The sequence below is a fragment of the Dipteris shenzhenensis genome, chromosome 16, assembly GCF_047967505.1.
Source record: "Dipteris shenzhenensis isolate YYH24624 ecotype China chromosome 16, Dip_SZ_1.0, whole genome shotgun sequence".
In the NCBI taxonomy this organism is placed as follows: domain Eukaryota; kingdom Viridiplantae; phylum Streptophyta; class Polypodiopsida; order Gleicheniales; family Dipteridaceae; genus Dipteris; species Dipteris shenzhenensis.
The window spans coordinates 1,009,535-1,032,616 of NC_141611.1; the positions used below are offsets into that span (position 1 = coordinate 1,009,535).

The 23,082-nt window shown below is 46.4% G+C and overlaps 1 protein-coding gene across 4 annotated transcripts in view; it reads left to right on the top strand.

Moving 5' to 3' along the window:
- Positions 1 to 23,082, top strand: part of LOC147892371 (extra-large guanine nucleotide-binding protein 3-like) — an 80,787-nt gene that overhangs the window by 11,150 nt on the left and 46,555 nt on the right. For 3 of the 4 annotated variants that reach the window (XM_087386922.1, XM_087386921.1, XM_087386919.1), the window contains exon 4: positions 12,418 to 12,597. The exons of the other annotated variant lie outside the window; for it this stretch is intronic. In XM_087386922.1, the coding sequence (XP_087243048.1) occupies positions 12,418 to 12,597 (180 nt within the window). The remainder of the gene's footprint in view (positions 1 to 12,417; positions 12,598 to 23,082) is intronic. 4 annotated transcript variants of the gene reach the window in all.

Below are 23,082 nucleotides of genomic sequence, written 5' to 3' on the forward strand. Positions count from 1 at the left end.
TACCGCAGTGGGCACAAGCTGAAATGTGTCCAGGTAGAGCTGCAAAATGTGAGGTGACTCTGCCAAGTCACCCTCCTCCATCCACCTTGCATCTAGTGCAGTATAATTCTTGAACTTCACCAGGTAGCGACGGGAAACTCTACCTTTCACTTTTCTTTCCATATGTGCCAAAATCTGTTCTGAAACCAAGATTTCATCCAATCCTTCCACCTCGGGCTGATCCTCATGAAGCAGGTCTTCAGGCACATCACCCTGGAAAGGCTTCATTGTGTATGGTCCAAGTGGCAGGTAGCTTCAGCTTGTAAGCTACATCATTAATGCGTTCAAAACCCTGAAAAGGACCATAATACCCCATCTTCAGCTTTGTGTACACTTTGGTCTTGCCTTTCATCTTCCAAGTTCCAAGTTGTGCTTTCTGAAAACGCAGCAGCACCCAATCGCCTCTTTCAAGAGTAACTTGCCGGCAATGCTTATTTGCTGCCCGTTTGTGCTTCTCTTGGCTTTCGTATGCAAAATGGGAGGTACCTTCCGTTCTTTTGCCACAATTTCAAAGGGGGCTTTCTCTGTGGACGAGTGTAGAGTGTTGTTGTAGGCAAATCAACAAGTGGTAGAAATTGCTCCCATTTCGATTGTTGATCCGAAACATAGCACTTGAGAAGATCAAGGGCAGTGGAGTTGGCTTCTTCGGACTGCCCATCAGATTCAGGATGAAAAGAGGATGATAAATTCAGCGTGGTACCCATATTCTCAAAGATACCTCTCCAGAAAAGACTTATCATCCGTGGGTTTCTATCACTGACAATTGATTGAGGCATCCTGTGATGTTTAAATGCATGAGACATAAAGAGTTCCCGATGGTGTACAAGGAAGATCAAAGATAAAATCCATGGCAATGCTTTGCTAGGGTTGTTCGGGAATAGGTAGAGGCTGCAGCAGTCCAGTTGGCTTCTGCTTGTCCTATTTCACCTTCCGGCAGATGATGCATGTCTTGACATATGCCTCGACATCCTTCCTCAATGATGGCCAACAATGGCAACTTTATATATAGCAAGGGAATCACCCAAATATAGACAAGGATTATGCTCCAACAGATGCATAACAAAGGAGGGGATAGGGCCATACATAAGCCCGGAAGTGGCTGATCGAGGGTCAAGTACTGACCCAGGTTAAGTGGGTTGATTTGACCTGCAAGTTGGTTCGACCCGACTAGGGTTAGGATCAAATGGCCTTGTCAGCCAACCTTACAAGATGGGCCATGCAGGCCTACCTATAGCCTTGGAATAGGCCTCTATTCAAAGGAAAACCTAGCGTGAAAAGGGCGGGCACAACCTCAAATAAACCCTCACTCACTATGAGATGCACATAACTCTAATTCCTCCTTCAGGTACTTGGGATACTAATCCCCACCGAGAGCAGCCCCTAGTCGTTCGCTTTAGAGATTCACATGCTCGACTAGCGACACTTTGACGTCGAGCCTCTCTACGAGAGCATCCCACCCTGTCCATGGACGAGGATTTGACACCACTACAGATTGAGGAGCGACGAGCTCTTCTGCAACAGCGGGATGTTGCCTGCAAGGAGGGGAAATGGGCCGTGGTTCGAGATGGTAGGTTGTTGAGTGGCACCCGTCGGGCTCCCACTCGTACCTCCTAGGGGGACGGGGCCTATGAGACTCAGTTTTTCGAGACCCTAGACTCCAACATTTGGAATTGTAATGGTACCTTATGGTCAGACCCAGGGAACTTCTGGGAGTCTTATACAGGACGAGACATAGTCTTTTACACGGAGACACACCAGAGCCTAGAGCGTCCACTACCGATAGTCGTGGCTACACATGGGAGTCAGCCTTAAGGGATGAGACGATGGATACAGGAGGAGTCCCGAGGATCAGGCGGGGTCGCAGTATTGTACAGGTCTTCCCTCGTTGGAGCCATCTCCATTGAGAGAAAGGACGCACACTCCCTATTCATGTGGATCCGGATCCGACACACAGACACCCGTGACCTTTTCATAGCAATATGCTACTTCCCGCCAGACACATCCCACTTGGCCAGAGTGGCACAAGAGGAGGGTGAGACATCGCCATATGCACCCTTACATCAGGATATCCTAGACCTTTCAGCCCGTGGGGAAGTTCTCCTCGTTGGGGACTTCAACCCCAAGACAAGCACGCGCCAGGCACCACTTTTGGGCTTCCGAGACGACTCTATAATGCTACCAGACATGGACCTAGATGAAGCAGGTATGACCAGGACCTCATCGGACCGACATGGGCCTGTTACACCATATGGACACGTGCTCCTTGATCTGGGTAGGATGCATGATCTCATCATCTACAATGGGCTCGACCTATGGCCCTCCTCAGGTGGTTTTACTTGCTTCCCGGGCACTAGTGTAGTAGATTACATCATGGGATCCCCTACCTTGTATCACCGGCTTCACCGTAGCACCACTCCCTCCAGGAGCTGATCACACATACCTATTCTTCACTATCGCCACCCCACGCTTAGCCACACCACACACCACATAGGAAGCACGACACCTACCATGACATACACTTTGATCACAGCCTCTCACCGGCCTACTCTGGATGCCTAAGTAGACTCTTAACCTACATCGATCACATACCACTCATAGAGGACCGTGCTGCCCTGATTAGTCGCACACTCCACGAGGCTGCCCTCCAAATCTTTCCCCACATCACACGGTCCACTAGACCACCACCTCTTGGTTTTGTACCTTGCAACAATTGGTACGATGCGGAGTGCAAGGCTTATCACCGACAGCTCCGATTTGAAACCAGATGTCACCTCCCGAACACACCAGACACTGTACGCAAGTACCGACGTCTCGTACGTCGGAAGAAGCAGGCATTTCTTCGTCGAAATGAGGAGCAGCTGCTGCACATCTTGTACAGCAGCAACTCTAAGGATTTTTGGCGGAGATTCCTTGAGCGTAGGTCCCCATCACCCCTCACCAACACGAGAGTCTGGCACACGTATGCACACCATCTTTATGATGTCCCACACCAGCCCACTCCAGATCTCATACACACACCTCGCCCCACCACTTGCACGTTGTTCACCAGAGGGGGAGTCAAGGATGCGACATTGAAACTGCACAATGGCCGAGCAAAGGATCACGAGGGGCTATGCATTGAGTTTATTGCATATGGGATCGACACGTGAGCCCCGATCCTAACAAAGCTATTCAATGACGCTGTTTGCCTTGGCTTCCCCAGCACTTGGACACTCAACACCCGAGTAACTACAGGCTATCATGATTGGACATGTGATGTGTTACCACTCTTTTCTAACTTAGTCTCTAGTTCCGATCACGGGAGTAGCACCTCTCTTGTCCACCCAGCCAAACTGCCAAAGCTTCCAGCATGAGAGAGAGAACCATAACAAAAATCACGTAAAATCACAATTCTTCATTCTCTCACAAGCCTTGACAGACCCCAATTCCCTAGATAGATCTAGATGCCACATGTCATCCATATAGGGCCTTTCTAATGCAACATTTCACCCCTCTCTTGGGATGCATTTAATTCCTTGCCCCTAGGCACATTCTTTGCACTAGGCCCCTGGTCTCAGATCTATCTAGTCCGGTGCTATCAGCCCTCACCTAGGACCTTGACATTAATCCCTCCCGATCATTTACATAAAGCGCAAACACATATATTACAAAGATAGATCCTATAAGGGAAATGTCGACTGATTCTTCCGAGGTCATGCTACCTCGGCTAGAGCGTAACATTCCTTCCCTCTTCAGACATCAGCGTCCTCGATGATAAAGTCTGGGAACACTCTCCGCAACTGATATACGGATTCCCAGGTAGCTTCGGATAGAGGCTGACCATGCCATGCAACCAACACCGTGGGTATCTTCCGATTTCGTATTTGCATTGTTCCTCGGTCCAGGATTCTTGTTGGTTTGCGCCTTGCAATATCCTCTATCTCCTGAAACAAAACCACACCTTCGATTAGTGAGTCACCAGTATGTAAAAATTTCTTTAAACGTGAAACATGCAAAACCGGGTGCACCTTACACCCCTGTGGCAATTCTAATTTATAGGCTACACTGCCTATTCTCTTTAGAATTAACCACGGCCCACAGTATCGAGGTGATAACTTAGCACACTCTCCTGAAGTCAACGACTTCGAGTGCGAAGGAATTCTGAGAAAAACTTTTTCTCCTTCTTCAAATACTCTTATAGACCGATTTTCATCCGCATACACCTTGGCTCTATCCATAGCCTGGCGGATATTAGCTCTCGCAAGTGCTAGCATCTCCCGCATCTGAACTACAAAGTTCGCGGCACTAGGCACTTTCTGAGGTACTCCAACTATAGTTGGATTGGCTGGCCTATAACCATAGTTCAGCTCAAACGGACTGAACCCAGTAGATGAATGTTTCCTATCATTGTAGGCAAACTCCAACAATGGCAACCACTTGTCCCATGTATGTTGCCTCAATGACACATATGCTCTCAGCATATCCTCTAATGTCTGGTTGACTCTCTCCGTCTGACCATCCGTCTCAGGATGATCCCCACTACTCATTCCCAACTCAGTCCTTAGTGTCTCAAATACCGCTGTCCAAAAGTGACCGGTAAACCTGACATCTCTGTCTGACACTATGGATCTAGGCAATCCATGCAGACGAAATATATGTCTAATAAATAACTCCGCTACTTGCGGGGCACTAACAGACTCTCTAGTCGGAATGAAGTGAGCCATCTTGGTTAGACGATCAACCACCACAAGGATAGAATTATACCCCCCTTGTGTTGCAGGTAACCCTACAATGAAGTCCATGGAAATGCTCTCCCACTTGCTTAGTGGTATTTCCAAGGGCTGTAAAAGTCCGGGTGGCTTCACCCGCTCGGCCTTACTTACCTGACACGAAAAACACCGTGTCACATATTCATGAATATGCTTCTTCATTTTTGGCCAAAAGAAATCTCGCTTCACGAGATCATATGTCTTCTCGACACCTGGATGTCCCGCGCACGGGCTATCATGGCATTGTCGAATGACTCTCTGCTTGAGATCATTCTGACCAGGTACTACAACCTTGCCATTTCTAACTAGCATACCATCCCTTATGGTATATCTTGCATAAGTTTGGCCTCTTCTGGATGCCAGGTCATCCTTTTCACTTTCCCCGGGTTTTAACACATGAGCCTTAGGCCATAAGCTCTGGACAAACTCGTCCACCTTCTGAGTTTCTCTGATCTCGGCCATTAGAGCGCTCTCTAATACCGTGAAACTCAGATTGTGCATAATGCGAGACAACGCATCAGCTACCTTATTGTCTTTTCCTCTTCGGTACCGAATCGTTAGATTAAATTCCTGCATGAGCTCTGCCCACCTAGCTTGGCGGCCCCTCAAGTCAGGCTGTTTACAGAAATGTTTCAGAGTATCATGATCCACATCCACATAAAACTCTGAACCATACAGATAATGCCTCCATGTTTTCAAAGCATGGATAACAGCATACAACTCCAATTCATGAGTTGGCCAATTCCTTTGAGAGGGAGAAAGCTTCTTGCTTTCAAAGGCTACTGGCCTTCCCTCTTAAAGGAGGACTGCTCCTACCGCAATGCCACTTGCATCGGTTTCTAGGAACAACGGTTTCTGGGGATCAACTATTTTTAACACCGGTCCTGAGACCACAGCTTGTTTTATGGTGTTAAAACTTTCTTGTTGATTCTGTCCCCAAATAAAAGGTACTTTATCTGAGGTCAGATCAGTCAATGGCGATACTATTTCGGAATATCCTTTGATATGCCTTCTATAAAACTGGACAAATCCCAAGAATGATCGCAACGCGGTCAGACTCTGAGGGATTGGCCAAGTTAGTATCGCAGCCACTTTCTTCGGATCCATTTCTACCCCCTGTGGAGTAATTATGAACCCTAAATACTCAAGTCTAACCATACACAGTATAGTTTTCTTTTTATTCACATAAAGACTGGCTTTCCTCAAAGTACTGAACACTATCCTTAAGTGTTCACGATGTTCAGTAAGACTTTTACTGAATATCAAAATGTCGTCAATAAAATGTACTACGAACTTTCCGATATACGGTCGTAGTAAGTCGTTCATAAGCATGACGAAGGTCGCTGGAGCATTGGTAAGTCCGAAGGGCATTACCAAAAACTCATAATGACCAAACCTGCTTCTAAAAGCGGTTTTATGCACATCCTCGGCTCTAATCCGGATCTGATGATAGCCGCACTTAAGATCTATCTTGCTGAAAATCACGGCTCCATGTAATGCATCTAGCAAATCATCAATCCGAGCCATCGGATACCTGTGCTTAACAGTGATATTATTCAATGCTCTGTAATCTATACAGAGGCGAAACGTATCATCCTTTTTCCTCTTTAATATCACTGGTGAAGCAAAAGGTGAGAAACTTGGTTGAATCTGCCCCAACTTGAGGTATTCTTCCAGTTGCCTACGCACCTCCGCTTCTTCAGTAAAACTCATTCTATAGGGAGGTCTATTTACAGGTTCTGCCCCCGGGATCAGTTCAATCTTATGCTGAACTTTCCGCTCTGGAGGTAACCCATAAGGTAGTTCATCCCTAAAGCATTCAGAGAACTCCTCTGCTATAAGATTAGCCAGCTTGGCCATCTTATCACTTTGCGTAACATCAGTGCTAGTCGAAGAATCATTCACCGACTCTACCGATGCGGTGCAAAGGTATAAAAACTCTACTTGAGCCTTTCTGATTTCCATTACGGAAACCAACGGTCCTTGAGGTATATCTTTTCCACCTCGCAAGACATAAAGCACATCATTCATCTTGAATTGATATACGTGCTTTTTCCAATCAATGGCTGGATTCTTCCTAGAATGCCACGCCATTCCCAGGGCTATATCCGCATGAGCAAGCTTGGTTATTTCAAAATCAAGCTTCTCAGCATAGTCCTGAATCCGAAGCTCCAACTGGGTAACCCTTTGGTCCCATACTTCAGTTGAACTTCCATCAGCCATCTTGACTGTATACGCATAGTCAGATGGACTTGTCTTTAATCTCAGCCTCTTCACGAGCTTGGAGTTAATCACATTGTGAGTTGACACGGAGTCAAACAACACAATGACATCATGACTGGCCACTTGCCCTTTCATTCTAATTAACTCCGTATCATTGAAGGCTGTATACCCCGTTGCTGCGGGCTTAGATAGGATGTTATCAGGTGCACTCGTCACTAACTTAGCAACAGACACACATAACAAACAAGGTACTAACCTCTGAGAAGATCCCGCTAGCTGAATCTGCATCTCTTCCGCTCTGGGACTTCCCTGCATCTCCACGTCGCATTCTGAGATCACCATCTCAGCCATCCGACGATCTTTATTACGTGGACAATCTCTCCACTGATGAGGTTGAAGGCAACCAAAGCATAAGCCTTCTCTCCTCGCTTTTTCCCTTTGTTCTGGGTTCAAGGGAGACTTAGACCAAGCCCGGGCTGCCATTGGAGTTACTTTTCTCTTCACTCCAATGGTGGTACTTGGTTTAGGAGTTTCAGCCGGTCTCACCTGCTTGGCTTGACCACTCGGCTGCGAACCACTCCCTTTACTAGTCCACTTCTTCTTAAACCCAGATTTCTTTGGATACCCATACTGGGTTCCAACCTGTGCAAACCCACTTGGCTTGCTGCCTTTGGCATCCTCGTAGTTCAAGGCTATAGCTATTGCATCATCTAGCGTGTTCGCGTACTTAGCCCGAACTTCCATTTTTATTCGGTCATTCAATCCAAATATGAAATCTTTCACTTGGATTGATTGAGGCAGGGGTTCGTCAACCTTCATTACACTCTCTCGAAACTTATCAGTGTATTCTGCCACTGATAAATTTCTCTGACGCAGGTTCCTATATTGATCCCAAGCTCGGGATGCCTCGTCAGGAGGTAAGAAGTGTTTCCTGAACTCTCTTTTAAACCCCTCCCAGGTAGTGGATGCTATGCCATCCTTTTGTTGCTTAATCCACCACCGATCCGCTGCCTCACTAAACATATGGGTGGCCTCGCGGATCTTTTTGATGTCATTTCTGATCTCACAAATGGCGAACGCCTCGTCCCATTTGTGTAGCCAGGTCTCAATGACATCAGAACTACGGTCGTTCATCCGACCAGAATACTTTTCCGGTCTGTAATTGGCAATAATTGGCACTTTAGCCTTCCTAGGCTCGACCGTATGAACACTAGACTCCGGTTCCATTGGAGCCTTTCCCTTCTCCTCTCGAGAAGGTCTGGCAGACATACTCTGTAGTGCTCTCCTAAGTTCGGACTGCCCTGCATTGGCTTGTAATTGCTGCGCTAACAACTGTTGTAAGGCATCCTCCAACAATGCAATTCTGCCAGATAAAGTGTGAGCTACTGGGCGCGATCCCTGCTGGGTCGGCCGGACTCCTGATTCACCAGGGTCCCTCCTGGAAGCTCCTTCTTCTGCTTCCATTTAGTTCAATAGGTGTTTTGTCTTGGGTTTTCCTTTTTTCTTTTTTTTTTTTTTTTTTTTAAACACCCCTAGAACACCGTAATCACAAGCCGACACAATTCAGGGTACTGACACTCCGAACACAATTCCCTATACTAGGGAACTCCTGCAATCTGACATGCACACTGATTACGTATTTGACACAGGCATATATATTCAATCCCGCCTTTCCCTATACTAGGGAAACTACTGCATTTCACTCTGACTGAAGCCCACAGGCATATTCTCAAGCATAGTCTGTCCTTACTACAGCATTAAATTCTATGCATACTTGTCGCTTTTCACGCAAACGGAGTATCAGCAACCAACCAGGGAAAAAAACACAGAATCGACAGAAATGACAAAGAACCTTCCTGGTCTATGAATTTTGATCCAAACCCAAAAGGGAAAATAGGTAGAAGGCCCCCTGGAATTCGAATTCTGCAGCTTGCAGCCTGCACGACTGTCTGTTATCACCTACGGGCCTGGTCTACCCTTGGCTACCCTTTTTAGTCGGTAGTTCTCCGATTGGCGCCGTGCCTTCAGCGATGCCCACACCAATTTTACCCGAAGCCATTCGTCACCACGTCTCCGTTGAATTCCCAAAAGGCGTCGTGACACGGTCTACGCTCCACGCCAGGCGATCGTTCAAGTGCCTAGGCACCTTTTTCGGACGCGTACGTAAAAGAATGGCAAATCTGCTATCCTTCGTCGCTCGTCAGCAACTTCTTCGTTCGCTTCCTCTCCAAAGAAGCTCCGTCCAGCTTACGCAATCGTAATACCAACTGACGCGATCGTCAGACGGACCCTTGCCCTCATGGTAATCCAGCACCCCGCCAATACGCAGGTCCGCACGTGAGCGTCACACTGTCACAACCCTCGACGAATCGCTCCACCAGCCCGTTCGTCGATTCTACCTTTTCTTCCAACCTTCCGCTCTGATACCAAAATGTTACCACTCTTTTCTAACTTAGTCTCTAGTTCCGATCACGGGAGTAGCACCTCTCTTGTCCACCCAGCCAAACTGCCAAAGCTTCCAGCATGAGAGAGAGAACCATAACAAAAATCACGTAAAATCACAATTCTTCATTCTCTCACAAGCCTTGACAGACCCCAATTCCCTAGATAGATCTAGATGCCACATGTCATCCATATAGGGCCTTTCTAATGCAACATTTCACCCCTCTCTTGGGATGCATTTAATTCCTTGCCCCTAGGCACATTCTTTGCACTAGGCCCCTGGTCTCAGATCTATCTAGTCCGGTGCTATCAGCCCTCACCTAGGACCTTGACATTAATCCCTCCCGATCATTTACATAAAGCGCAAACACATATATTACAAAGATAGATCCTATAAGGGAAATGTCGACTGATTCTTCCGAGGTCATGCTACCTCGGCTAGAGCGTAACATGATGTCCAAGATCTATGCAGCTGTATTGGATGCATTGGTCAGTCTGTTCGCAGAGATGAGAGGGCTCAGAGCAAAGGGTCAGGTCAGGCTGGTTTCAGGCGAGACCATGGGACTATGGATCACATACTCACACTCAAGAGTGTCATTGAAGAGGTCAGATCATGGAAGGAGAGGGTATATTGTTGCTTTGTGGATTTCTGCAAAGCCTTTGACACAGTACCTCGAGCTCGTCTCATCACACGCCTACAGACACTGGGATTTGATCAGGAGATCATATGGGCAGTCATGGCATTGTATGAGAGAGTCTCGGACAAGGGCAGGTTGGACAGATGAGATCTTGAGTACCATAGGGGTCAAACACGGTTGTCCCTTATCACCGACCCTGTTTGGCCTCTACATCGATGAGCTTGAGACTTTCATGGGGACGTGCGGAGGGACCGGTTGCTCACTTGCCGGGATCATCATCAGGATTCTTCTTTATGCAGATGACGTGGCACTCTTGTCATCCACACCCGAGGGGCTCCAGTAACACCTGGATGCGCTGCAGGCTTTTTGTTTATACCATGATTTAGAGGTCAACCTTGGCAAGACCAAGGTCATGATCTTTAACACCTCTCGAGCAAACATGCAACGGAAGCAGGTTGCTTTTACTTTCGGTGGGTCACCAATTGAGATCGTATCCTCATACACTTACTTGGGGGCCATCTTCTCTGGCCCGATCTTCACGATGAGACCAGCGATGTAGGCCAGACTGAGCAGGGGATACGCCTCACTGGCTCGGCTAGAGAGACAATGCTTTCACTCCCACTTCCAGGACCCTCGGACCAAGGCTCTTCTCTTTGACTCCTTGGTCCGACCAGCGGGTATGTATGGCAGCCCTTGTTGGGGGCCTGACATGTCAGAGATAGAGTGGACACGGGTGGAGCGCTTGCAGATCCTCATGCTCTCACGGATGATCTGGGGGAAACCGTCTGTACCACATCACATCATTCAGGCCGAGTTTGGTGCTTCTCCACTCCAGCTAGATGCAACCTTTCAGACCTTCACATATCTACACTGGGTTAGATGATATGGGGACTGCACATCAGGGAGACAGAGGTTGCCATGGTTGTCTATGGATTCCTCCATGAGGTTGGCAGCAGAGGGAGACGAGCGATGCTGGTAAGTACGGACTCATAGATGGTTTGTGAGACTAGGGTTCCACATCGATAGGATACCTCCTTTTCAGTATAGTTTAGATGCCCCTCCGGTACTCCCCCCCACCATCCCGATTGGGCCACACACACCAACCAGGTCATTCGAGAGGATCTCTTGCAGCTACACACCTTTAGGACGTGGTTGGAGCCGAGGGAGCTCCCAGTGAAGCTGAGTTTCTACAGAGATTACTGTCTTCGTATTTCGGAGGAGGGATTCATCACACCACTGGGGTACATTGAGCTTCATATGCCTCACTCACTACGGATCTCCATCGGATAGTTTCGGGTATCATCACACCGCCTCCGCATAGAGAGCGGCAGAGCAGACGGGATTCCTAGGGAGCATCGCTTATGCAAATTGTGCGATTGTTAGGAGGTTGAGTCGGAGGAGCATTTTATTTTCAGGTGCCCAATGTACTACGAGATCTGAGGTCGCTACCACTACCTCTTCAGAGACGGCTCCGGGCTCCTTTCCAGATTCCTCGCCTACCCAGATTTGTGATGCCTCGCGGCCTTCATTCACGAGGGGGTCCGACACAGAGAGTACTTACTCAGGCGACGAGGCTTGGCCACATCATCAGACACCTCTCAGAGTAGGATCACAGAGTTCTTCCCATCGAGTGACATTGATCGTCCAGTCTCTAGCCACAGACGTGACAGAGACCTCGACCTGACGACCGCAGCATGACACACGAGACATCGAGGGGGGACACAGATCACTCTGGGGGACCTCCCGTCATTGTTTAGACCTGGGATATGTCCCATGGGAGTCACGGTGGCTCTGGTCTTGTGTAGAGCCTCGTCCAGGAGACCGAGACGCACGGCACCCCTTGACGGGCGCCAGCGTCCCATCATCGGCTATGCACCAGCCAGGGTGACATGACATATGGAGGATTCCGCTCCGCTCCAGTCCTTTTCTTTTCTTTTCATTGTTACATCCAGATGTATTTGATTATGTATGATCAGACTTAGGGTTCAGCACGGGTGATGATGCTCGTTTCAGTAGCTCCACCCTTACTATGATTTGTATCAGGTTTTCTTTCAGTCTCATAGACCCATCGGTCTTCCGAAGACTCTAATAAAATTTCTTTCTTTTTTTCTTTCTCTCATGCATGCATGCATGTGTGTGGAGCTTCACAAATACTGTACTTGTTGTGTTATTCTTTCCCAGTATATTCTTTGGAACTTTACTGGATGTCAGGCAAAAACATGGTATTCGTTATTATTTAACTACCTTGAAAGATTTGTGAACCAGTGTCATGCTTGGTATTGTAGAATAACCACTCTTATGCTTTCTTTGCAATGTTTCCTAGGCAGGCCACAGCAAGGTTCTTGTATTCTTTATTCTCATTGCCAACATCCACCTGCAATAACATTCGATCTAAAAGCTCACTCAGCAGCACCAGATCTGTGCCTGCTTACCTGAATCAAAAGAAGACATACAAGCTTCTGCTTTTAGGGCATGAAGGTTCTGGCACAAGTACCATATTTAAGCAGGTATTCACTATAAAATTTCATCTCTTCTTTGAAAGAAGTTCGGAACATTTTGCTTACTGAGTGTTAGTTGTTATGGTATGCTTCTTTGCATGCTTTGAAGGTTGTACTGCATCAGGATGGTATTGGGTGTATTCTTTCTATAGAAGTCTGATCTTTAGTTGGGACAGCAAAGAAAAATAAAGAAGGGATGGAAAAAAAAAAAAGGCAAAGAGGACTACCCTTCAATGCTGATGTAGCTTACAAACGACAACTGAGTGAATCTTCTAGCTCTGTGGAGCTGATACGAGAATTTAGTGGGAGTTGTGCTTATTACAAAAGGTTTTGCAGGGGATGTTTTGCTTTAATCCTTGTGAAAGGTAAACTCATGTACTGGAGCAAAACAGAAAATAGAGAAAAGCGAGTGGCTCCCTGAGAGATCTTGACTGCTAGATCCCCCCGCCAGTCCCTTAGCCCAACCTGACCTTCTCACCCCTCTCCCTCAGCTTCCACTATACCTCTCCTTCTCTCTTGTTCCTGCTCTTTTTCTTCCTGCATGTGTCTGCTGCCTGGCGTACTGTCTGGACGTGTTTCCAACCCATCTGCCCTTGCCTATTCTTTCCTTTCCGCCCCTGTTATGCTCTATCCTCTCCACTCCCCCTCATTCCTCTGGTTTCCCTCGTCCTTTGGAATTTGTTTGCTTCCTTGGGCAGCCAAAGTGCCTCCAGGCAGTTTGCTGTGCTTATAGAGGGCTGTATCTCTTCTTTGCTCTCCCCTGTCAAAGCCTCTTCACCTGGCCCTTTTCTGCCCAATTTAAGGGCTTTTGCTGCCTTGTGCTGTCTCTGGCCTTTCCCTTTGTTACCTCTTCCCTTTACCTCTGCTTCCCTCTTTTGAGTTTGCCCTTTGTCTTTCCTCATCCTTTCATTAGTCTTCCCCTTCCCTCCTCCTACTTAGCCACCCTCTTCAACCTCTTCCATTGGGGACATGATGCTAGTAGTTTTCATAAAGAGACCAATCAATCTAGTTAGAGGAGCTTAAAGGGCAGCACTCTCGACTCTCACTGCCGTCTGAATCTCTGTTGCTCGAGGACAAACAACAGGTTCAGCAGGTAGTTGAGCAGGTTTAGGGCAAGGGTGTTGTAGGATGCATTGTGGGACTCACAATTCACCCTCACTCAATATTGGTTCCAGGTGAGCTTAGCATGGAGGGTGACCACATTCAAGACATGAGCATAAATGGGTGGGGTGTGCTTCTTCTGTAGCTTACTATGCCCAAGGTAGCGTAGTCCTTGCTCTGATGGACCCTAGTCTACTTGGGTTGTTTTCTTGATCCCTTGGAATGACAGATAGCACTGGAGGTAGTAAGGCCAGTGGTAGCAAGATGGGGATTTGGCCAAGGCGTGTACCCACTTTACTGAATGTACCTCTATAGGGAAGGGTGAGATCCATCCCTAGCTGCAGCCCTCTAATACACACCAACCAGCCTCTTGCCTGACCAGATCTACAAGTGGTTTCCAACCCAGCTGCTCCCCCAAAAGCAGGCCTAAAATTTGACCCGGTGAATGCTGGTTTCGGGCATTTTGGACAGTCAAATACTACGGTTTTCAAAAATAGCCAGTCAAAAGCTTTTAAAAGATCCTTTGTTAAGATGGCTAAATGGTTTTTAACAAAACGTGGTCAAAATTGTAAAAGTAAACGCTTTCTTCAGTTTAGGAGATCAAAATGATTTGGGAGGATGCCGGTCAAATCTTAGGAGGTCTGCTTCACACTCATCCGCTTCCATGGAAGGGGGTCTTTTTCGATCAAGCACCCTTGAATCGGTGCAAAACCCCAAATCTGCCCCCAAAAAAGAAAATTAAAAACACCCACGGCCTCTTGATCCTGTTGTGAACATCTGTCCTCCCTTCCTAGCCTTCCCTTCGAATCCTGCCTCCCCACGTCTCTCTCTCTCTCTCTCTCAGCTCTCCTGCCCCCTCAGAGTGTTGGAGACATACGAACAACACCCCACTTGTGAGGCCCCACATGAGGAGAGCTCAAGGGCAGCGCACTTGTGGGTAGGTGAATCTGTAGGGAAAGGGGTGAGGCTGCCGTGTGGTCAGCAACATGGCTGCCACATGGACAGCAGAGCATAGTCCTCTTTAAGGTTTATATGAGGCAGCCCAATGGGCCACCAAAGTATGTGTTTATGGGCTGGAAAGAGTCCAGTCATGAGCTCAAGCAAAGGGCATATCAGTGTGTAGCATCAGTAGGGAAGAAGGGCTGCGCCTATACGGCAGATCAGGAGCAGATGCAGTACGAAAGGTCAGCAGGCTGCACAGGTAAAGAAGAACTATTTTATAGGCAAGGAAAGTCTGCTGTCTGCAAGGGATGTACAGCAGACTAGGCAGGGCAGACTGGTTGGCCAATCTGTCAGATCTGGGTTGGCCAGATCAGGGCCTATATAAGGCCCTTCCTTAGAGTCTCTTGAAGCATTCACAGGTACAAGTACCTCTGCACGCTCCAGCGTGTGGACCAGCACCGGCACCTTGCTTGAGAGCATTGTGGAAGACAGGAATGCAGCAGTAAACTTAGGGATGTAATCAGCAAAAGTCCAGGCGCCTGCAGCAGACCTGGTTGCATACCTACCCATTGTAGGAGAAATAAGGGTGAAGCAAAGGAGCTTTGTCTCCAGTATACCTACGGATCAGAACTTTTGCAGGAGTGCTTAGCCTTCAGCAGCTGCTGTAGCCTATCACAGAGGCATGTGGCAGATAGGAGTTTCCTACAGAGGGTGCAGCACAACTTGGCCCTTTCATCAGGGGTTGTATCGTCCCTTCATCAAAGGAAGCCTTTTTTTTCATGGTCAATGCACATGCCACCTCTGCTTTCTCTAGATAGATAGTTCTAAGTGGTAGACACAGTTGGTCTCTTTTGCATAAAAGGTTTCATGCACAAATACTCCAAATCACAACACATGCATAGGGTGGCCACATTGAGGCCATAGATCTGAAACTAATCTATAATGTGCCCATGAGTGTGCATGTACAACCCTACCACATTGTAAGAAGATACGCCTCTGGTTTAAACTATTATGGCTGTCAATATTATAGTCTCACCTTGTACATGAGTAAGTTGTTTCTTGGTTCCCTTCGGATAGCCCAGCTCCCCCTTCTCCTCCGGAGGACAGTGTTTGGGAGGCGGTAGCCAGTATCACTACGTGGAACATTTGGGTGGCTCGCTGTGTTTCGTGATGAGTGAGCATCTGGTTCTACCCTTGGCTACCCTTGTCGCCATTTGGCAAGATATCATCTACACTCTACGCTCCACCTGGGAGCGTGGTACTCTAGGATCTAGAGCGACTATCGAGAGGCGTGCTCGTTTCTACAAGGCTTGGCCTGCAGGAGTTTTCTACATTTTCACTTCGCGAGGGATTCGTTGTTTGTATAGTCCCCCCACCTGGCTGTTAGCCCCTGTACCAGAGATCCCCTAGGCAGTGAGCTGGGTTTCTCTGGAAAGGCCGGTTTTTTCTTTCAGCCTTTTCCCGGTTTTTTCCATACTCAGCACCTTCGGGGCTGCTGCTTTTTATGAAGTCTTTCAAGCATTAATAGAAGGTTCCTTTCTTTGCAAAAAAAAAAAATGAAGTTGTTTCTTGGTCCTTCTTGCCTCATCTTGAGAGTGCGGAAGTTGTTTCTTGGTCCTTCTTGCCTCATCCTGAGAGTGCTGCTTTGTATGAAGTCTTTCGAGCATTAATAGAAAGGTTCCTTTCTTTGCAAAAAAAAAGAAGAAGAAGTTGTTTCTTGATCCTTCTTGCCTCATCCTGAGAGTGCGGATGTTCTCCTTAAGTTCCTCTACTTGGTTCTCATTAATGAAAATAGCTCTATCTATGCACTTCAAACTTTCTGTGAGACACATGATCTAAAGGTCAACCTCGGGAACACCAAGGTTATGATCTTTAAGACGTCTCTGGCAGCCACCCATCGAGAGTTCTTCACCTTCGATGTGGAACCAATTGAGATTGTTGCCTCTTAAATGTACTTTGGACTTCTCCTTTCAAGCTCAATCTTCATGATGAGACCAGCCTTGCAGGCTTGATTGAGTAGAGGGTATGCCACGCTTGTTAGACTCAAGTGCCGGTGCTTTCAGTCCCATTTTTAGGATCCCAAGACCAAGTCTCTTGTCTTCGACTCTTTTTTTCACCTAGCTATGAGGGATTACAACCCTTGTTGGGGGGCTTGGTCTATTTAAGACAAATTGGTCCCATGACAAATTGGGTAAAAGAAGTTTCTTGTACTTCGTGGGAAGGCCAAGGAATCTTAGGGTGACTAGGAACCATGGTATGTTGTGCTTGGTCTCCATGTTGTCAACTAAAAATTTATGATACCAAGGGGTGATGAGCACAAGCTGTGAACCAATATAGACTGGGAACCACAGGAGCAAGGTTTGGTCTTGGTGTGGGAAGCTAGAAAAGAAGCCTCCCCCACCTATATATGTTTAGATTTTGGATGTGGTTACTAATCTTGAACCTTGGCATTGAGTGGGGAGGAGTCCCAAAATTTGCCATAGCGTCGTCCAATAGCTCTCAAATGATGAGCTCTACTTGTCGCTTGTCATTAGGTGAAGAAGGGATTTGGATGGCAGTGGATGTTTAGGACGCTGCTGTTTGAGCGCCTCTAGCCAAACCAAACGGTCATCTTCTAAACCTACTTCTTGAGTCAAAGAAGACCTTCAAAAACCTACTTTTGTATGATGCTTGGTACGGAGAGAGATGGCTGAAGAAAGGAAAGGGGAGGGTCAGAACACGGGAAGGCCAATACAATAAATGCAATGAAGAAGAGTGAAAGCAAAGGAAGGGGCTGGATAGACAAGAATGGGGGGATCGTGGCCTCTTTTGCCATGAGCTGCCAAGTAAAAACTTTGGGAGCAAAAAGGAGTGGTGAGGCCAACAAGCACAGCTTTGAGGGTAAGTCCACTATCAAAGTGGGATTTGAATGTTGTTCGCCATAAGTATGGCCCCCAAGGAAGCTTTGAAGGTTGCATGGGAAGGATGGCACCTAGAAATGGAGGCTTGCAGGGCTGCAAAATTTCACAAGGAAGGTTTGATGCAAAAGAGGGGGATATGTGGAAGGAGGAGAAGTCGAAGGTGCATGAGAGCTGCACCATAAGATAGTGTTCCTATGATTTGAGTATTCCTTATTAATTTTCCATTTTAATTGTGATTTTTTGCACCGTCTTCTTTTTTTTTGGGGGCCTTGGAGACATGAGTTTCTGGATGGTATAATCAGCCTGTAAACCCTAAATGCAGCACTTTTCAACAAGAATTCAGCCAAAACTTTCAACTCGCAGCACATAAACACAAATCGCAGCAGTTTTCCTGACTTCACTGCAGTTTAGGTCAATTTGCAGCAGATTCTCTCCATAGAACAAGTCGAAATTTAGGGTTTACTAGGAAAACATGCATCTGGATAGCTCGTCTAGTGGGAAACAGCAGTGATTTTCTTTCAGCAATCAAATCGAACTGAGGGAGAGGGGAAAGGAAGAGAAAACACACACACTAGGGGCCAGAACCAAGGGCCGCCCCCCCCCCCCGAAAGGGTTTTATTTCAAAAATTCAATAGTTTGTTACAAAGTTCAGCTCCTATGAAGTGCAAGGAAGATTTAGAGCAAATCGCAGCTACGATAGAGCAGAGAGCTCTCCAAAATTGCCCCTCAGTCTAGTAAAGGCGAGCTGATTTCCAAGCTCCAACTAATCCCTTTAGCACTTTGGACGTCCAATTTGCATGCCTTTCCCCATTAAAATGTGGGGGTTTTAGCCCTCTTCAAGTACATCCCACACAAAAAAAACCACCAAGCACATTTCACCCATTAAAGATTAGCCAACGCATGCATTTGGACTAATCCTAGTCCTCTGTGGGAGTTCCCACACATTAAATAGATAAAAACTTTTTTGCCTGACAGAAGTCAAGACAGAAGTTAACTCATTTTGAACGAAGTCAATTTGGTACTTTTCTAGTCAATAGAGGTCAACTCACTTTGAGCGAAGCCAAAATAAAATATTTTCTCTTTATTTTTGGGGATAAATATGACACTGTGACAAATAGGTTGGTCGTCCCAATTAAGTTTTTGCAGTGGGACCCTGGGGAATGGGAATGGATAGATGAAGGGCACCGAGAGAAGGGCATCCATTCTTGAGATGTGAGAGCTTGCAAGTGTTTTTTTCCTCATAAGCTTGACCTAAATTTTCAATACAAATGGAAGATCAGTTTTGAAGTTTGTGGGTTTTCCAAATTACAAGAGTTAATAAAGATTTAGACTTAGATAAAGAATGTATAGTATATAGACCTTCTAAGGGCAATATGATCCTTTATCTCTGGGAGATATGTGTTCCTTGAGCCTCAACAACAAGGAGACACAGGTTTTGTGAGAAATGGAAGCGAGGTGCACAATGGTGGAGGAGAAACAACTTGCTGAACTGCTCTATTGAGAATTAGAGGCTGAAATTATATCCAAGAGTATAAAACCCTAACTAGGGTTAAGACCCTTACAAACAACAAACTCAACCAATTAACTCCATCGCCAACTGTGGTTAAGGGGAAAAAACCTAAATGAGGGAAAAAGGGCCCTTCATCTGATTGCTAACCTAACATTGACCATTGCCTTAATATTTCCAACAGGTTTTACAACTCTTTAGAAGATGCAATATATTGTTTTCTTAAGATGAAGAATGGTAGGTCTATAGACCTTCCAAATCTGGCATGTGATCGTTAGGAAAACAATGAAACAGGTTTTACATCATTTCACAGGGAGTAATATCTTATTATTTTATTATGAAGAATTGTGGGAATATAGATAATGAGTGAGGGCATGCATTCCTTTGTAAAGTTGTAACTTGCTATTGACTTGATTGCAATTCTTGATTTGACATCATAAAGGAATTCCCTGTAGCATGATATGTTTGAAACAGGGTTTTAATGGCTGTAGGATATTAATGATTATCCATGTAGTTCTCAATAATAGTAAGTTTATCTTTACGAGAACCAAAGAGTGATATATACGTTATCTTTACGAGAACCAAAGCGTGATATATGCAATGGAAAGAAACAAAATGTGTGAATGAATGATATGTTCATTTTCTTTTTATTGATTTTGTGTCCTTTTTGATATTCAATCCTTGCTTAGTAATCCTATCGTGGTGTACAGTCCTTATACCAAGTTCGTACATAAGATCTTAAGGTTTGTGCCACGTTCATGTTTAATGTGCATGCCATTTTGCATATCTTTAACTGCATTGCTTTTATTTGCAATTTTTATAGTATGTTATCAACCAAGTATTGTGTTCAAGGTGTTGCAAGTGGTGCGTGTATGTTTACCTCAAAAAATTTAAGGCACTGGGAAACGGCGATGTAGAGTTGTGGAAATTGGATTGCCATTTTCCCCAGCACATTTCAAACAAATGGGAAAGCCCCAATCCCCCCCTCCCGCCTCTTTCCCCTGCCCCCTTTTCCCACCACCACCTTCTTCTGATTGTAATATTAAGAATCTGTTGGTATGTAGGTTGGTTAACTAGAAGCCACTTGAATTATAATTCTAAGCTTAGAAAAGTTTGATTAAGACAATAAAATAGACATCCATGACCCTTCCAATACATCCAATCAATCTCATGAAATTGAGATCAAAAGGAAGCATTGAGAAAGCTTCCCAGATCTATTTGGTTGTTTTAATGAGTGCGCACTTAAGATAATCTCTTCAAGTTACATGTTTGAAGCTGGTCTTCACAAAAGGAGGCTGCTCCAGGTATTTGTTCACACTCTCCAATGCAAGGACAGGTGGATAGCATTTGTTCGTTGGAAGAGCATGCCACAGAGGTGACAATTAGTGCACAACAATTTGCTTACTTGCAGATGCCTTATTGATTTTAAAGTTTAGGAGTCATGGGATAGGTGTGGAATGGAAGGAAGCTGGTATGCATGGGAGCAGACAAGCAATGGAGTGTACTTGCAAATGGATAATGAGAAAGTACAATAGTGGCCAATAAATGTCCTAGGTGTAGTAACTCAGATGTATTGGTGGAACCAGTTGTAATTGGAACTTCATGTGATTATCAGTCTCTTGAGACATAATATAAAGAACTACTTTTTTTGCCCCAAAAAAAATAGTGGCCAATAAATGTCCTAGATAGTAACTAAGACGAGAACTGGTCCTAACTAGCCTACAAGGCCATACTAGGGCTAAAGTGGCAACAAAGCCCCCTCCGTGGTATGGGTGAAGTATCCTAGATACATCTTAGGGATACCTGGAAGCTAAATCATGGTTGCACATGTTCATCTGGGATGGACATAGCAACCTATGATAGTACAGGGAAAGTGGAATCATGTAACATAAGGTCCTAGTGTAGGAATGGTCAGACACAGGAGAGAGAAAAGCAATTCAGGTGAATGATGGAAGTCAAGTTTCATACTTCTTGTGGCTGGCAGCCCACGGAGGCTTGCCCATCGGCCCGTGGTTGGAGCAGATGCGGGTGGAGATGCAGTGCTATTGCTGCTCAAATGGTGTCATGGAGACCATCCCACACTGCCTATGGAGCTGTCATAGCGCAACGAGGATCTGGATGAGAGCCCTCAGGATCATGACACGTATGCAGAGTCTTCACAGAGACTACACCTGGGGGATGGTGGCTTGGTTGACAGGGGGAGGGCATGCGTTTTAGATTGATGAGATCTCCCTAGCCTACCGGATACAGGGTCAGAGCATTCAGAGAACTGCACTCCACGAGGCAGCCCCCCCTGACGCCCTAGCTCCTCCTCCTAGGGAAGATAGTGTTTGGGAGGTGGTAGCCGGCATCACGGTTTGGAACATTTGGGTGGCTTGCTATAGTCTTGTGATGGGAGAGCACCTAGTTCCACCCTCGGCTACCTTGGCTGCCATCTGGCAGGATATCATTTACACTCTACGGTCCACCTGGGAGCGTGGGACTCCATGCTCCAAGGCGACTATTGAGAGGCATGCTCGTCTCTGCAAGGCTTGGCCTACATGTATTTTCTACATCTTCACTCCGCGAGGGATTCACTGGCTGGATAGTTGGCTGTTAGCCCCAGTTCCAGAGATCCCTTAGGCAGTGAGCTGGGTTTCTCTAGAACAGGCCGGTTTTTCTTTCAGCCTTTTTCGGTTTTTTCATACTTAGCACCTTCGGGGCTGTCGTCTTGTATGAAATATTTCAAGCATTAATAGAAGGTTCCTTTCTTTGAAAAAAAAAAGAATAATCCATAAGTGAGTTAGGGGCACTTTTCCCTCAGTAGAGGTTTTTCCCCCTAACCACAGGTAGTGCGTTAGTGTGGTTTTGTCACTTATACAAAACCACCTCCACTCTTATAGTTTCTCATCTTATCCATTGCACACTACGTTTTGCTCTCTGCCCCCCTGCATCCTTTTTGCCCCACTCCTTCATTTGGTATCAGAGCTACAAGCACTTGCTCCTGCCTACTGCTCACACCTGGACCATCTAATTCGTGGTTGCAACCCGGAGTTCCAGCCCACGGACCTGCTCGTCTGTACAGTCCATACGACTGTACGGAATTTTGTACCTACATGTACCATCGCTGCTCGTCCGTACCATCTGCTTGTGCAGTTTGTCCATATAGTCCGTACGATTGCATGGAATCACCGCATACCCGTCTCCCGTGAGTCGTACAAGCACGTTGGGTAGCTACTGTTCCGTACTGTTCTTGTGTTATAGGCGCCCATACAATCATTGATGTTCATACATAGTACGGATCCCCGTACAGGTCTGTTGCACGTCCGTACTCTGTCTGCTATCCATCCGTATAGGAGGTGTCCGTACATCGTAAGGACGACCAACTGCGCCGTACATTCATGTTCAGGTACTCTGTTGTACATCGACGTACGGTTCTGTGCAACTGCCTGTCTGCTGTCCTTACAGCTGTTCCATAACAGCACCACCATACAATCTTGTTCGTACATATTGTATAGCATCCTCTCACAAGGCTAAAGGTGATGTAGAGAAGCCAAAGAGGAAGGGTATTTGTCACTATTGCAAGAAACCAGGTCACTACATTGGTGAATGCAAGAAGCGAATAGCAAAGGAGAAGAAAAAGGATTCGGGTATGGCTGTTTGCTCTCTGCTCCCTTGCATCCTTCTCGCTCCACTCCTTCAGAGACTCCAACACTCTTTTAGGAAGAGTCCACTTCACTGCCTTGGGATGGAACCAAGGCATGCCCAATACTACATCGTGACGTTTCAGTGGAGAGATGAAGAAGTCTTCGTGATCCACATAACGCTGTACATGAAGACGGAGCTTCCCTATCAAGGGAGTTACTGGCACAAGGTTCCCACAGAACATCTGGTCAGCATCCAAGAGCGCTGCCCAACTCCTCCGTCTTTATTCCCAGCCTTAGGGCTAAATGTTATGATATAAAGTTATTTGTAGCCCTTGGATCAAATAAAATCAGTGCTTGCTGGTCTTGGACTTTGCCCTATGATAGCAGCAATTCTCGTTCCTCTGGGTTTGAAACATGA